The 15449-nt window shown below is 46.9% G+C and overlaps 1 protein-coding gene across 1 annotated transcript in view; it reads right to left on the bottom strand.

Annotated features, from left to right (window-relative positions):
* CFTR (CF transmembrane conductance regulator) overlaps positions 1-13803 on the bottom strand; it is a 190873-nt gene extending 177070 nt beyond the window's left edge. Inside the window, exons 1-8 of the mRNA XM_038751975.1 lie at positions 13518-13803; positions 10914-11030; positions 9517-9630; positions 7734-7828; positions 5417-5478; positions 4575-4671; positions 3873-3986; positions 3183-3276 (exon numbers count right to left, since the gene is read on the bottom strand). Coding sequence (XP_038607903.1) covers positions 3183-3276; positions 3873-3986; positions 4575-4671; positions 5417-5478; positions 7734-7828; positions 9517-9630; positions 10914-11030; positions 13518-13803 — 979 coding nt within the window. The remainder of the gene's footprint in view (positions 1-3182; positions 3277-3872; positions 3987-4574; positions 4672-5416; positions 5479-7733; positions 7829-9516; positions 9631-10913; positions 11031-13517) is intronic.
* Between the last annotated feature and the right edge of the window lie 1646 nt (positions 13804-15449).

Here is a 15449-nt window from a genome sequence, read left to right as displayed (position 1 = left end):
GCTTACTCTTAGAGGGCTTTGACTACTCCAGCTAAGAAGAGAGCCCAGTGGAATTGTATTTGAAACCCAGGCTGGCTTTGGACGCTTTCCACCAGTACTTGCTAATTGCCGTATGGAAAGGAAGAAGGGCCACGTATTTAAGTGACAAATCCTGACTTCGAACAATCAATAGTTCAGGACTTAGAGTCCTTTGGAATGAGCTAGTGTAGGTAGCTACCCTTATTAGGTTGTTATCTGTGTCAGTGCCAATAATTTGAGGGGCAGGGCCAAGGTGGGTTGGCATCTGAATTGGAGGCTAGGTGACCATCTGGCTAGTGGTTAGAGAGAACCTGGTAGAGAGCCAGTGGTAGGGGGCAATGCTAGGTACCCCTCTACAGACCTTTCTAAGCCCTCATTTCCCCTCTGTGCTGACCACACCACTTGGCTGTAGACCTCTTTAAGCACTTTGATACCCCAGCCCCACAGCACTTATACTCGATTTCTTTTATCTGCAATTTATTTTAACATCTATCTCCCCCTGCAGCCTGTAAGCTCCTTGTGGACAGGCACTGCATCTTCCAACTCTATTGTTTTGTACTTTCCTAAGTGATTAGTCCCATCTCAGGGTCACACCTGGAGAGTTTCCAATACTTTACCAGTCTCGGGAAAGTCAAGCAGAGGCATACCCATTCCATTACTAGCTTGGGCAGTGGCTAGCGAGTGGAAGGCAATCTGCTACAAGTCAAACCTCCCCTGTGCTGAGCAGCAGCATCATGGGAGAGTCAAGGGAGGAAACTCAAGTTTACTGCATGGAAGGAGTCAATGGTAAACTAGTTCTGTATTTTTACCAAGAAAACTCTATGGATACACTACCAGAATGATTGCAGATGGAGATACGGTGTTCTGGTAGAGATGTGTCCATGGAGTTGTTATGGGTCAGAAATGACTTGACAGCACAAGACAAGAAGTGATTAGTAGCTTACTCTGCAATAAGCACTCAAATACCAACTCTGCTAGATTATACTCTCCCAAGCGCTTAGTACAGTGCTCTGTGAATGGTAAGCACTCAATACAATTGATTGATGGATTGATTGACTGAAATGCCATTGAGTGACAAGTCAGTCACCTCGGCAGTCAAGGCTCAATCCCTAGAGTCTTCCAATGTTGGCGGAGGGAAGGGGAGGGGGTGGAACACTGCCAAGAACCTCAAAATGGCCAGGGGAAGATTGTGCCCCTGGCTTCTCAGACTCCCAGGCCTAAAATGCTTTCTCAAGTTTGGGCCCAGGGTTGGCTCAAAGGAAACTCGAGTTCCGGGGTGGGGCTTCACTGGCATGCAGAATGTAGTAGGGCAATTGTTGGTAGTAAAGAAGGGAGATGGTCTTGTTTCAAACAGGTGAATCCTGGCCTGTCTTTCTCTCCCCTACATGGCTACTGAGCTCCCCAGTTATGTTGTCAGAGCCACTTCCCAAGGGAGGCACCTGCCCTTCTGATCACCTTCCCTGAGTGACCATGAGAAAACTGACAACTCTAGAGCCCTCTAAGGGATGGCAGTGAACAAGGTGAAAAGCAGCATGGCCTACTGGAAAAAGAATAGGCCCGGAAGTCAGAGGACCTGGGCTCAAATCCTGGCTCTGCCACTTGTCTGCTTTATGATCTTGAATAAATCACTTAATTTCTCTGTGCTTCTGTTCTCTCATCTGCAAAATGGGGATTCAATACGTCTTCTCCCTCCTACTTAGACTGAGACCCACATACGATCTGATTATCTTGTATCCAGCCCAGTGCTTAGTATGTACTAGGCACATTAAAAGTGCTTAACTATTATTATTGGGTTTTCAGAGGGTCCTATTAACCATTACACAACTTGACTCAAAAGCTGTAAGACCCATATTTGCAGCTTGGACGGAGTTTCAGATAGAAACAGCGCTTGGAACGGTAGAGGAGGAGAGAGGGTTCATCCAGGAGGGAAAATGTGGGACCCAAGAGTTGGTCTCTGGGCCTGAAGTCACCACAAGTTTTGGTTCTGAGGTTCCCAACAAATTCTGCCCTCTGCCCCCCACCTCCTAAAAGTTCTGTTTCATAGATGACACAGTAGGAGGGGGAAAAATGAGTGGGAAGATAAGAGACTTGTTCAGGAAGGCTTCTTGGCAATAGGACCACTTCTGTCTCCCTCATTAGGCTGTAAAACCCTTTGAGTGCAGGGATTATTTATTTTGCCTTTACTGGTAAACTCCCAAGCACTTAACATGGTGCTCTGCACATAGAAGGTGTTCAGTAAATACTATTGATAGTAGTAACTGTGGTATTTGTTAAGTGCTTACTATGTTCCAGGCACTGTTCTGAGCACTGGTGTAGACATAAGGTAATTGGGTTGGACACAGTCCTTGTCCCACATAGCGCTCACAGTCTTAAATCCCCATTTTACAGATGAGGGACAGAGAAGTGAAGTGACTTGCCTAAGACCTCATAGTAGACAAGTGGCAGAGCCTGGATTAGAACCTTCTGATTCCCAGGCCCATGCTCTATCCTTTAGGCCACGTTGCTGATGAAGTGAATAGTACAATCGACGGCACCCAATCAGGCCATCCATCACAACTTTTCAACTCCCTGGAGGGATTCTCTGGACAGCCTGTGGCCAAACCATGTTGCTTGATGGTCTTCCCATGTGGTCAGCAAGAACGGTTCCAGACTGAAGCTTTTCTTGAAGTTAGACGTACCCCCTCCGACCTCCCACCTTCCAAGGAAGTGACTTGACTGCCTGCATGAGCTGCAGCTAGTTGACTTCTTCCTCTGACCCTTACTGGGCCAGGACCAGTTCCCTACTGGTCATGTTTTCACCATCTGCCCGGTCCCCTGGAAATCTGGCTCCTCCCTGCAACCTTCAGAACCTGAGGGGTCCTTGTTTCGGGAATGGCTTCCAAACAGATGTCAACCCTACCACACTGATCCCTCCCACTCTCCTGGGGAGGAAGATGCAGAAAGGTCCTGGGCTCTGATTCGGCCTTCCCGCCAAACATAAAATAACTTGTTAATGTCACCTCGATGGCACTGGAACCTAAGGATCCTAGAATGTCCTACCTTGAAGCTGTCAGGCTGGAAGGGTAGTAGACTGTCCCTACCCCATTCCCTGGCTCCCACTCCCTAAAGGATTAGCTCTTCTCCTCGGTTACACGTGTGAGACCCACACGTCACACCCTATTTACCAAACCACCTCACCAATATTTTAGGTTTGACCTGCCAGCCTAAACACACCCCAGTGGCTCCTGACCTAACAGGCGTATCATACATTCGTGCCTCCTGGGGAGTGGAGAAGGATTAGCAATCATTGCGGACAACAGGTTCCTGAACAAGGGCCCAGGTCCTCCTGGAGGGTACCTACATCCCTAGAAAGACCTTCCCCGTGCCATCTATATGCCCACTCCTTCCCAGAAGCCCCTTGGGTTTGGTGGCTATAGGGGCAGCACTCCAGATGCAGCTTGGCCTAGTGGATAGAGCACAGTCCTGAGACTCAGAAGGACCTGGGTTCTAATCCTGGCTCTGACACTTGTTTGCTGTGTGAACTTGGGCAAGTCACTTAACTTCATTTAAAATGGGGATTAAGATGATGAGCCTTATGTGGGACAGGGGTTGCATTCAACTCAATTATCTTTTACAATGCCTGACACATAGTAACTAATACTGCAGTTATTATAATTATTAATTGTTCTCTTCAGTCGGTTGGGTGGGTAAGGGGGCTCAGCATCCAGTGATTCTATGATTGAAGCAGGCAAAAGCAGAGGAAACCTGAACTTCCTATTGCACTCTTCTGGGGGGTGTTGTGGAACTGGGTTCAGGCCAACTCTGCCCACAGAAAAATGTAATCTCAGTTACTCTAATCCATTCCAGTTTCATACCCAAGTCTGGGCCTGTGAAAATGGCTTTATTCGCCAACCACCACTGATAACTGATAACCAAGAGAGTTCATTCATTTGGGGCAGCAGGCCACAGAAGCCGTGTTGTGGCGACTTCTGGGAGAAAGGAGCATTTTTCAAATGAAGTGACTATTGGCCTGTTATGGGCCCTATTTATAAGGGGATTGATGGGGACGAGAGGAGGTAGTGGGCATGGAAGGTGGGGAGGGACGGGGATTCAGTGGTAGTGAGAAGAGGACAAGGGAACTAACTGAAGGGAGAAGGGATGAGAGAAAGGGGGTAGCTGCCCCTAAAACCCAGAGTCATTACCTCAGAATTGGTGCTTTACACCATGAGAGGACAAGGTATTTCCAGATGGGTTCAAACTAGGGTGGAATGTAGCTCAATTCTAGACCCTTTGAGACACCCTTGGGTCCTTTTCTGTTTGCGTGAGAGTCAGCCTTTGGCCTAAGTAGTAGCAGACATCCTAGTTATAGACAGAGATTTCCACACCGTCTGAGATGCTGACTGATGCTTTTCTGTTTGTTCATTGGGGAAACATGGGCATCAGAGTTTTTCTTTCCCTGAGTCAGACATCTAAATGTTCAAAAAGCTCTGGTCTTATGGGTGTGTACTATTGGCATCTCACTGAGGGCTAAAAGCCAAGATAGAATGCCACTATTGCAGGCTGGATTTTTACAGTACTATTGCAGGAACACAAGGCAACTTGAGTTTCATTCTGAATATACCAAAGTTGCTTAATGCTTGTTGGCCATCGAGAGCCAAAAGGTGCACACCCAGCCTAAAACAAGAAGGGGGGAGGAGGAAGCAGTGTTTCCTAGTGGTTAGAGCACAGGCCTGAGAGTCAGGAGGACTTGGGTTCTAATCCCAGCTCTGTCACGTGTCTGCTGGGTGGCCCTGGGCAAGTCACTTCACTTCACTTCTTGATGCCTCAGTTACCTCATCTATAAAATAGGGATTAAGACTGTGAGCCCCATGCAGGACATGGACTGTGTCCAACTTGATTAGTTTGAATCTACCCCAGAGCTTAGTACAGTGTCTGGCAATTAGTAAGCACTTAAATACCATAAAAAAGGGAGGAAAAAAAAAAAAGGAGGATTCTTAAAAACACAGTTCTTCCTGGTCACCAGGAAGCCATTCTGATCTCCCAGCTCTGGACTCCAGGACAAATATAATTGAGAAACTCCTCCCCCCACCCCCTCCCAACACACACACACACACTCACACACACACACACACACACACACACACTCCAGTAACCCCTATACATCGAATTACTTTACTTGTTAATTATGCTACATATGCCAAGCACCATACTAAGCACTGGGATAGATACCAGATCATCAGGATGGATACAGTCCCTGTCCACATGAGGCTCACAGTCTAAGTAGGAGGGAGTAGGATTTAATCTCCATTTTACAGATGAGGAAACTGACCCAGAGAAGTGAAATGACTTGCCCAAGGTCACACTGCAGATAAGCGGCAGGGCCGGAATTAGAACCCAGGTCCTCTGACTCCCAGGCTACAGGCTATGTTGCTTTTCCCAGATGGCTCCCGCCCATAAGCCAATAGTTCCAGAACCCACAACCTATAGGGAAAAAAGCCTTGATCTTAGGCTGAACCCTACATGCCGTGATTCATCATACATTAACAGCTTTATCTGACCTCCCAGAGTCAGAACTTGTCTTCCATTCATTTTAAATGAAAGTGACCATGTGCTTGTAAATTGAGGAACAAAAATCTCAAGCACATATACAACACCAGGTTAATCTATAATCATGTAGTCAATCATTTTAGCTCCAGAGTAACATGTCCGTTAGAGATATGTGTTGCTACATTACTTCTTTTCCCAGGACTATTATCTTCAGGATACAAAGAACGCTTTAAGAGAAGCAGTGTGGCCTAATGGATAAAGCACTGGCCTGGGAAACAGAAGGGATTGAGTTCTAATCCCAGCTCCGCCTCTTGTCTGCTATATGACTTTAGGCAAGTCACTTCATTTCTCTGGGCCTCGGTTACCTCATCTGTAAAATGGGGATTTAAGACTGTGAGCCCTTCGTGAGACAGGGACTGTGTCCAAACCGATTACCTGGTATCTACCCCAGCACTTAGTGCAGTGCCTGGCACATAGTAAAAACACTTAAATATTAAAAAAAAAAATCATGGATTTAAGCTTGTCCTAAATCTTTGGCTCCACCCGGATAACCCCAATTCCAAGTGCTGTGAATGGGCCTGCTGGGACCATTTGGACAACTCCCCTGACCCCTCTTCCCACTTCTGTCTATGATTGACTTGGCTTTACTCATCACCCTCCTCTGGTGATTTCTGCTCCTCCCTCAGCTCCTCCCTTAACAACCATGTCTTGTACAGGGGATAGAATTCTATAACACGAGGGAGTGTAATAAGGATCAGAGGGGAGAAAGACTAAGCCACCTTCAGGACAACACTTACAAAACCATAACTAGAAAACTGGCTGAGAACTGAGCATTTATTCTCCATGGATATCTGTAAATTCCCTGCAGCTCCTTGTTTTTGAGTGCTTACTATGTGCCAGGCACTGCACTAAGCATTGAGGTAGATGAAAGCTAATCAGGTTGGATACAGTCTCTGTTCCGCATAGGGGTCACAGCCTCTTTCTACATGAGGAAACTGAGGCACAGAGAAGTTAAGTGGTTCACCTGAGGTCACACAGCAGGTATGGGTCAGAGCTAGGATTAGAACCCAGGTCTTTCTGACTCTCGGGCCTATCTCCTGATGACTGCTTCTCTATGAATGGCCATGGTGGTGAATGGCCCACAGATCTAGTTGCCTGCCTCAGACAAAAATGCTTTATCACCTTCCTGTTTCATTTAGCATGTTTGGGACCCCCAGAATAATCATCATCAGTGGTATTCATGGAGTGCTCACTCTGTGTAGAGCATTGTACGAAGCACTTGGGAGAAAACAAAACAGAGTTCTTTCTGAAGTTTACAGGTTTCTGCCAGCCAGTTTATTGCCTCCCAGAACTGAAAAAGAATTGAACTTCGATTCTGTCATGAAGTTCAAAAGCAGATGCCTTTTGAACTCAGTGTTGATTTTCCCAAGCACATGCTAGTCCCAAGAGTGGAGGATTTTCTCCTAAATGTCTGTTGCCAGCCACACCCCCATTTAAGATTGTGATCCCCCTTATGAGCCAGAGACCAGAAAGTCCCCCTCAGTAGAATTTTTTACAAAAAGCAGGCACATGACCAATTCAACTATTGCTAATTATAGTAATCATCGTTATTATTATGCCATAGATAATAACAACCACCGAGTTTTTTCTAATACAAAAATACCCTTTTAGGCTATTAAGCAATCAATATTATTTACTAAGAGCTTACTATGTGCAAAACACTGTTTTAAGTGCTTGGGATAGTCTTCTGGACTGTGAGCCCACTGTTGAGTAGGGACTGTCTCTATATATTGCCAACTTGTACTTCCCAAGTGCTTAGCAGTACAGTGCTCTGCACACAGTAAGCGCTCAATAAATACGATTGAATGTACAACAGACATTCCCTGCCCATGACTATCAAGACCTATTCACACTTATTTTTAAAAATGCAAATATTTTAGCAAACAATTCCTTTGATTGGCTCCCTTTGAGGTGAAAAATATACTAATAGGATTCAAAATGCCAATTCTAATTCCTCTCTTTTAATATTCTGTAGTAGGAGATGGTGTATTCAGAGTTCTAAATACTTCTGGGATGGACACTTCTGAAAAGACCAAACTCCTTTGCAGTACATTTTTTGACCCCAGGAGAGAAAACGTTTAAGGCTATACAGAATTTGCATAAAGATTCTATCTTTTAAAATGACTTACATGCATGAACTTCAGTCCTTTGTGTGCAGAAAATAGTTGTCTGTTTATTTTAAAAACACATCTACTTGAGAGCCACTCAGCACAAAAGTAAGAGTCTAAAGAAAACAGCATGAATGTTATTAACCTAAAATATTACTTATGAATTTATTCTATTGTGTTCCACCATCAACATTCTAATGGCAGTACGCTCAATGGAAAAAGTCAGCGGAGGTTCTGTAAATATGTATACTCAGGATGAGTCTTTTCCCCCACTCACCTCTTCCAATTTTGCTTACACACACTCTTCACCCCTAATTCTGCTCTTTACACCTCTCAAGCTCACTATCTAGCTTTACTTTGCTTATTACTCTCTCACCCCCAAATCCTTTCCTCAAGATGTTCTCCTGACCAGGAATTCCCTCTCCTGTCCCAAATCCAGCAGACCACAGCTCTCCCCATCTTTTCTGTCCTCCAAAATTTCCACCTCCTCCCACAAGCCTTCCCCACTTATTCCCAAATCCCCAAGGCATACCAGATAGCCACCTCTAAAGAAATGGATTTATACCCTTCCACAGCAATTGGGTGTGCATGCATATAAATGAACCCCATATTATAAAGAGAGAGAGAGAGAGAGAGAGAGAGAGAGAGAGAGAGAGAGAGAGAGCGCACCAAATATTTGTGTCTTGTCTTCCCTACTAGAATGTGCAGGAAACTTGTTTCCCACTTCTGTTGCCGCTCAGTACACAGTAAGCATTTGATAAACACTAACTGATTGTACTTTCCCAAGTGTTTAATGCAGTGCATTGCACATATTCGTTGCTCAGTAAATACCACTGCTTAATTGTTCATTCCCAAATTCTTAATACAGTGCATTTTACCCAGAAAAATGCTCAATACCATTATTTCCATTGTACCCAACTTTTATCTTGCCAGGTGAGCAATGTACAAACACATTGCTGATGGGAAAAGGGAAGGAGATTATATAAACTAAACAATACAATTCAAGCAAGGCAGTTGGGCCCCTGTGGGACAACGGATAAAGACAGACCCAGGACCAAAAGGGAGTGACAAAAGATCAGAAGGAGGACGGCTGAAAACTTTTTTTTTTTCTTTAAACAACCCCCCACCGCAGATAAGCCACCAAATTAATAATCCATGCACGGAGACTCAGGAGTTAGGTTTATGAGTAAAAAAAATCAAAGTCCTTATACGTTGCTTTGCCCCTGAGTTCTCTAATTGCTTTTATCTCTTCATCTACAAACAATTCTTCAATGATCTTCGGCACAATTGGGAAATGTATATAGAGTAAATATTTTGACCCTCCCCCTTACACAGATTATAATAATAATGATGGTATTTGTTAAGCACTGTTCTAAGCACTATGGCAGACGCAAGGTAATAGGGTTGGACAAAGCAGCGTGGCTTAGAGGACAGAGCCAGGGCTTGGGAGTCAGAGACTGTGGGTTCTAATCCCTCTTCTCCCACTTGTCAGCTGTGTGACTTTGGGCAAGTCACTTAACTTCTCTGGCCCTCTGTAAAATGGGGGATGAAGCCTGTGAGCCCTACGTGGTACACCCTGCTTACCTTGTATCTACCCCAGTGCTTAGAACAGTGCTTTGCACATAGTAAGCACTTAAATGCCATCATCATTATTATTATTCAACTGGGGCTCACAGTCTTAATCCCCATTTTACAGATGAGGTAACTGTAGCACGGAGAAGTGACTTGCCCAAGGACACACAGCAGGCAAGTGGTGGATCTGGGATTAGAACCCAAGTCCTTCTGAATCCTAGGCCACTCTTACCCACTATGCTATGCTGCTTCCTGATAAAAGTTGCAAGATTTTGGCAGTGAGTAGAAAGCTGAACCAAGTGCTGTCCATTCCCAAGAAGCTGTTCTAACCTCCAGCTATGGCTTCCTTCGGGGAACAGCACCACAAAAAGTGATTCTAAAAGAAGGTGTCAGTCTCACCCTCACAGGGAGGAACTGTTTTTGGTACTCTGTTCCTGCCTAGAGGTACTGATTCCAAATCTCCTATGCCCATACAAGGAATCTTCCCCTGCAACACTGATGGATTTTTCCCCCAAATATTAAGGAGAGAGCGGCGCTTAGTACAGTGCTCTGCACACAATAAGCGATCCAGAAATACCACTGATTGATCAGTTGTTCTTCCCTTTATATAAATGTGCTAATCAGGGACTCTGAGAATTAGGAGAGCGAGAAACTGATTCAACTCCTCATAAAAGCGGTTTTTTTTTCAATCATAATTGTATTTTCAAGAGTCAAAGTAAAAGTGAGAACATATCCCTGGGGCACTCATAACCTAAAATAGAGCTATTTAATCAAGCGCCTCTGCAGGCGATAAACTTAGCCACTTTTCAGAAACTTTCCCTCCGGATGATATTTCCACACAGCTCATCCAGAACTGCTTTTCATGGCGAGTGGGATGAAGATATTACGTGTGATTCGGCTATATAATCGATTTATTTCTATGGCTTCCCATTTCCATGGCGACTATGGCCTCCTTCCCAAATTTATGCTTAGTAGATCCCGGGGTTTGAATTATAGGGAGAGCGGGGTGCTCTTCTAGGGGGGAAAAGGGGCACTAGTAATGGCATAATGATGGCATTTATTAAGCGCTTACTATGTACAAAGCACTGTTTTAAGTGATGGGAGGTTACAAGGTGATCAGATTGTCCCACGAGGGGGTTCACAGTCTTAATCCCCATTTTACAGATGCGGTAACAGGCACAGAGAAGTGAAGTGACTTGCCCAAAGTCACACAGCTGACAATGGATGGAGCCGGGATTTGAACCCATGACCTCTGACTCCAAAGTCCGTGCTCTTTCCCCTGAGCCACTTGTCATCAAGAGGGTGTTGGGGCTTCAGGCGTTCTGAACTCTGGTTGTGTCGCGACTTCGATGGCCAGAGGAGCCAGACAGGGTGCTGAACTTCCAATCCCGGCGGGACAAAGGACCAGTTCCAGGCCCTGATTAAGTGCGGGGCAAAATAGGATGCGAGGCAGAGGGCCTTTCCAAGACTACGGACAGGGGGAAGCCCATGGAAGGGGGCTCTTGCAAATTCCCAAAGTGGGTGGCAGCAGGTTGGAAGCGATCCCTCGCCCGGGAGGGAGGTCGGTGGAATGTCCTTAGGCCCGGGCCCAGGTGGCGGGGGCTCAGCTCCCCTCCCCGCAGCTCTTACCTGAAGAAAAGTTTGGAGAGGAGGTTGGCTCGCTCCAGCGGTGATCTCTGCATGGTTGTTGGGGCGCCCTGCGGGAGCGCACCGCGGCTGCAGCCTTGCCTGCTTGCTGAGCTCCGCCTGGTCCATCCCGGGCCCGGGCCCCCCCGCCTTATTCGCTCTGCCCACGGTGATGTCACTTGCCTCCCCCCCACCCCCACCATCCCTGCCCTCTTCTCCCCCTCCCCTCCCCTTCCCCCTGGCCACCCCCGAGGGGTAAAATCAGAGCCACCCAATGCCCCCCCCGGACCACACATACCGAGGCTTCCTCCTCTCCGGCCCCCTCTCCCTCCCCGCATCCCAGTCCGGGATTCCTTCAACCCCTCCCTCCCGCCCACACTTTTCCAGGTGAGTCCCCCCTCCCTTTTCCCTTCCCACCCGCAGCCTGGGATGCTCTACTGCCATTCCCGCCCCCCGCAGCCCGGACAATCAATCAATCAATCAATCGTATTTATTAATAATAATAATAATAATAATTTTGGTATTTGTTAAGCGCTTACTATGTGCAAAGCACTGTTCTAAGCACTGGGGGGGATACAAGGTGATCAGGTTGTCCCATGTGGGGCTCACAATCATAATCCCCATTTTACAGATGAGGTAACTGAGGCACAGAGAAGTGAAGTGACTTGCCCAAAGTCACACAGCTGACAAGTGGCGGAGGTGGGATTTGAACCCATGACCTCTGACTCCAAAGCCCAGGCTCTTTCCACTGAGCTTATTGAGCGCTTACTATGTGCAGAGCACTGTACTAAGCGCTTGGGAAGTACAAATTGGCAACACATAGAGGCAGTCCCTACCCAACAGTGGGCTCACAGTCTAAAAGGGGGAGACAGAGAACAGAACCAAACATACCAACAAAATAAAATAAATAGGATAGAAATGTACAAGTAAAATAAATAAATAAATAAATAGAGTAATAAATATGTACAACCATAATACCCCCAGCCCTGAACAGCCCGGACAACCTAATGCCCCCAGCCCGGACAGTCTAATAATAATAATAATAGGCATTTGTTAAGCGCTTACTATGTGCAAAGCACTGTTCTAAGCGCTGGGGAGGATACAGGGTGATCAGGTTGTCCCACGTGGGGCTCACAGTCTTAACCCCCATTTTACAGATGAAGTAACTGAGGCCCAGAGAAGTGACTTGCCCCAAAATCACACAGCAGACATGTGGTGGAGTCGGGATTCGAACCCATGACCTCTGACTCCAAAGCCCGTGCTCTTTCCACTGAGCCACGCTGCTTCCCTAGTCTAATGCCCCCCCCAGACCCGGACCAGCCCGGGAAGTTTATTGCTGGGACCGTCCCAGAGATACTATTTATTTTGTTAATGATGTGCATGTAGCTTTAATTCCATTTGTTCTGATGATTTTGACACCTGTCTACATCTTTTGTTGTCTGTCTCCCCCTTCTAGACTGTGTGCCCGTTGTTGGGTAGGGACCGTCTATGTTGCCGACTTGTACTTCCCAAGCGCTTAGTACAGTGCTCTGCACACAGTAAGCGCTCAATAAATACGATTGAATGAATGAATATTCTATTTTTCCCCCCACCCACCAACCCCGGGCCTTCTGGAAGCCCCACATGGGACCACCTGATGACCTCGTACCTACCCCACTGCTGAGAACAGTGCGTGGCGCTTAATAAGCGCTTAGCAAATATCATCATTAGCATTATCATCAATTGCCACCACTCCCACCTTCCCAGGCCCGGGGACATTTAATTACTCCCTTGTCCCAGCCCTGGGGATCTACTATTGTCACCCCCATCCCCCAAGCCCCGGGGATATTCTATTACCCCCACCCAAGCGGGGATAGTCTATTACACCCTCCCCCAGTCACAGAGATAATCTATTGGTCCCCCCCCCCCACCCAAGGAACACTATATTCCCCCCTCTCAATCCCGGGGCTATTTCCCACCCAACCAGCCCCCCGTTCCCGTCCAGTCTTGGGGACATTCCCTTCCCCCTCCATCCACCCCCCTGTTATCCCGGGGACAATTCGGGGGACAGGCTATTTATTATCACCCCCACTCACTCCCAGCCCCAAGGACAGCCTCTTGTGCCCCCCAGCCAGGCCAGTCCTGGGGAGCGGCCTATCGTTTATTATATTTACTCTATTTATTTTGTTAATATGTTTTGCTTTGCCGGCTGCCTCCCCCTTCTATTCATTCAGTCGGATTTATTGAGCGCTTAGTGTGCAGAACACTATACTAAGCGCTTGGGAAGTACTTCTAGACTGTAAGCTCACTGTTGGGTAGGGACCGTCTGTATATGTACTCCCCAAGCGCTTAGTACAGTGCTCTGCATACAGTAAGCGCTCAATAAATGATTGAATGAATGAAACTATTATTATTCCCGCACCTGCGAAGCACCAGGACGAGGCCGCCCCGGGACCAGAGCAGAGACACAAAGGGAGCGCACCTACCGACTTCCCGCATCTTCCTCCTTCTGTTCCTCCTCCTCCTCCCCGGCCTCCGGGCTTGCCTAGCAGTGTTGGCACGCCGGCGAGGCGCATAGTAGACTCGAACCCAGAGCCTGGCAGTGCCCGGAGAAGCAGCTCCACCAACCAGGCCTGCGAGAAGAGCTGCCCGGAGAAAATCCCTCTCCTCCCCAAACAACGAGAGAAAAATCAACGCACCGGGCAGCTCCAGCGAGCCTGGGATTTAAAGCGCCAACCACACCAGGTGATTCAACCCTCCCGGGATGTTTTCCCAACGAGAACTGCCTCTTCCATCGGGATCGGACAATCGGGATTTTAAAAAGCGAGCTCGCGGGGATGACACTCCATATTCCACTTTTTTCTCGAGCAAGTGCGTTTGGTTTCCTCGAAAAGGATTCCTGAATCCTGTTCATCTCGTGAAAAAGGAGCAGCCGCGGATACTCACCGGATTATGAGGGTTGACGGCCGATTTCTTTAAAACAATGGGCCAATTCGCATTCGTGTGACTCTGCTTTGCATTTAAACACATTTCTTCTAAAGATCTTAAGGCACTTTGGCGTTTGTACCAATGGTCTTGCTGGGGGCGGGAGGGGGGGAGAGAAGCAGCCTAAGGGATATGAATTGGATTAGGGAGTAATCAGAGAGACCACATGGAATTTCTCCCCTTGCTAAAACTCTAACTCAGGTTACATTCTCAGAAACCAGTTCCTGGACACATCCGCTGCGGCTCTTTCTCTACTGTTGACTTTCCCAAGTATGTCAATGCCACTCATTAAATCCACTTTTGCCCTCTCTGACTGTTTGCTTTAGAACTTTGAATGCAGCACACCAAAGTGTAGTGGCTCACATATTGACACTGATGGATGGAATCATTGCCACTTGACTCTCCAATCTGAAAGAAATATGACAGGGCCAGAAACAAAGCCCAACCCCCACTCCTACCCCTCCCCAGTTAAATTTGAAGGCTCTCTATATTCATTCATTCATTCAACCGTATTTATTGAGCACTTACTGTGTGCAGAGCACTGTACTAAGCGCTTGGGAAGTACAAGTTTGCAGATTTCGTAAGATGAGGGGGAATGGGGTCAGAAGCACAGGTGGCTGGAGTAGCACTTGAGAGGAGGGAGGAGATCTCATCTGAGGATACTGCTGGGAAGGATGGGAGAGTAGTGGAGACGGTTGAGAACCGGGCGGGGGGGTTGGAGAAGGGGGAGGAGTGACTTTGGGGAGCTCAGACCTGATGGAGTTAATTTTGGTAATGAAGTAGGAGACCAGATCGTTGGGGGTGAGGGAAAGAGGAGGAGGAGGAACAGGGGGTGGGAGAAGGGAATTAGAGTCCATCCCCCTGCCTCCAGATAGGCCTGCACCCACACCTTTCCACACACTCTCCCACCTATATGTGTTGGAAGTAACAACTCCTAGATGGATCAACGATAAGGGTGAAAAACAGCATGAGCATTTGCCCATAAATGAACGTGTTTTTTGTACTAAATGCTTTTACAGTGAAAGGCACATGAGGGCGCCCAATCTATTCTGTAGGGTTCAAGTATTGAATTGTATTGTCTTAATGCCTAGATTCTCTCCTGTGAATCAACACCTCATCGCGAAAGAGAGTTTGCATACACTGCTGAAGCTTAGATTTGGGCCCTACAGGGCTACCCATAATGGAAAAGTCTAAACCAAAGTGTCAAAGTCGATTCACCTGTGCTGGGCAGTGGTGGCCTGGGAAAGAGTCGAAGGCAGATGATCAAGTGATCAAAATGTTGATCAAAGACAACGGCAAAGACTCAAGTTTTTACTGCGTGGAAGGTGGCAGTGGTAAACCACTTCCATATCTTCCAACGTTTAGAACAGTGCTCAGCGCTTAGAACAGTGCTTTGCACATAGTAAGCGCTTAATAAATGCCATTATATATATATACATATATCTTTACCAAGAAAACTCTATGGGTACACATGCAAGAATGACTTTATGACAGAAGATGGGACATTCTGAAGAGGGTGTGTCCATGGAATCACTGTAAGTTGGAAACGACTCGACTGCATTTGAAGAAGAAGAA

This window comes from Tachyglossus aculeatus, chromosome 10 (assembly GCF_015852505.1).
Source record: "Tachyglossus aculeatus isolate mTacAcu1 chromosome 10, mTacAcu1.pri, whole genome shotgun sequence".
NCBI classification, from domain to species: Eukaryota; Metazoa; Chordata; class Mammalia; order Monotremata; family Tachyglossidae; genus Tachyglossus; species Tachyglossus aculeatus.
Note: the sequence above shows the minus strand (reverse complement) of the source record. Positions and strands in the feature narration are given on the sequence as shown.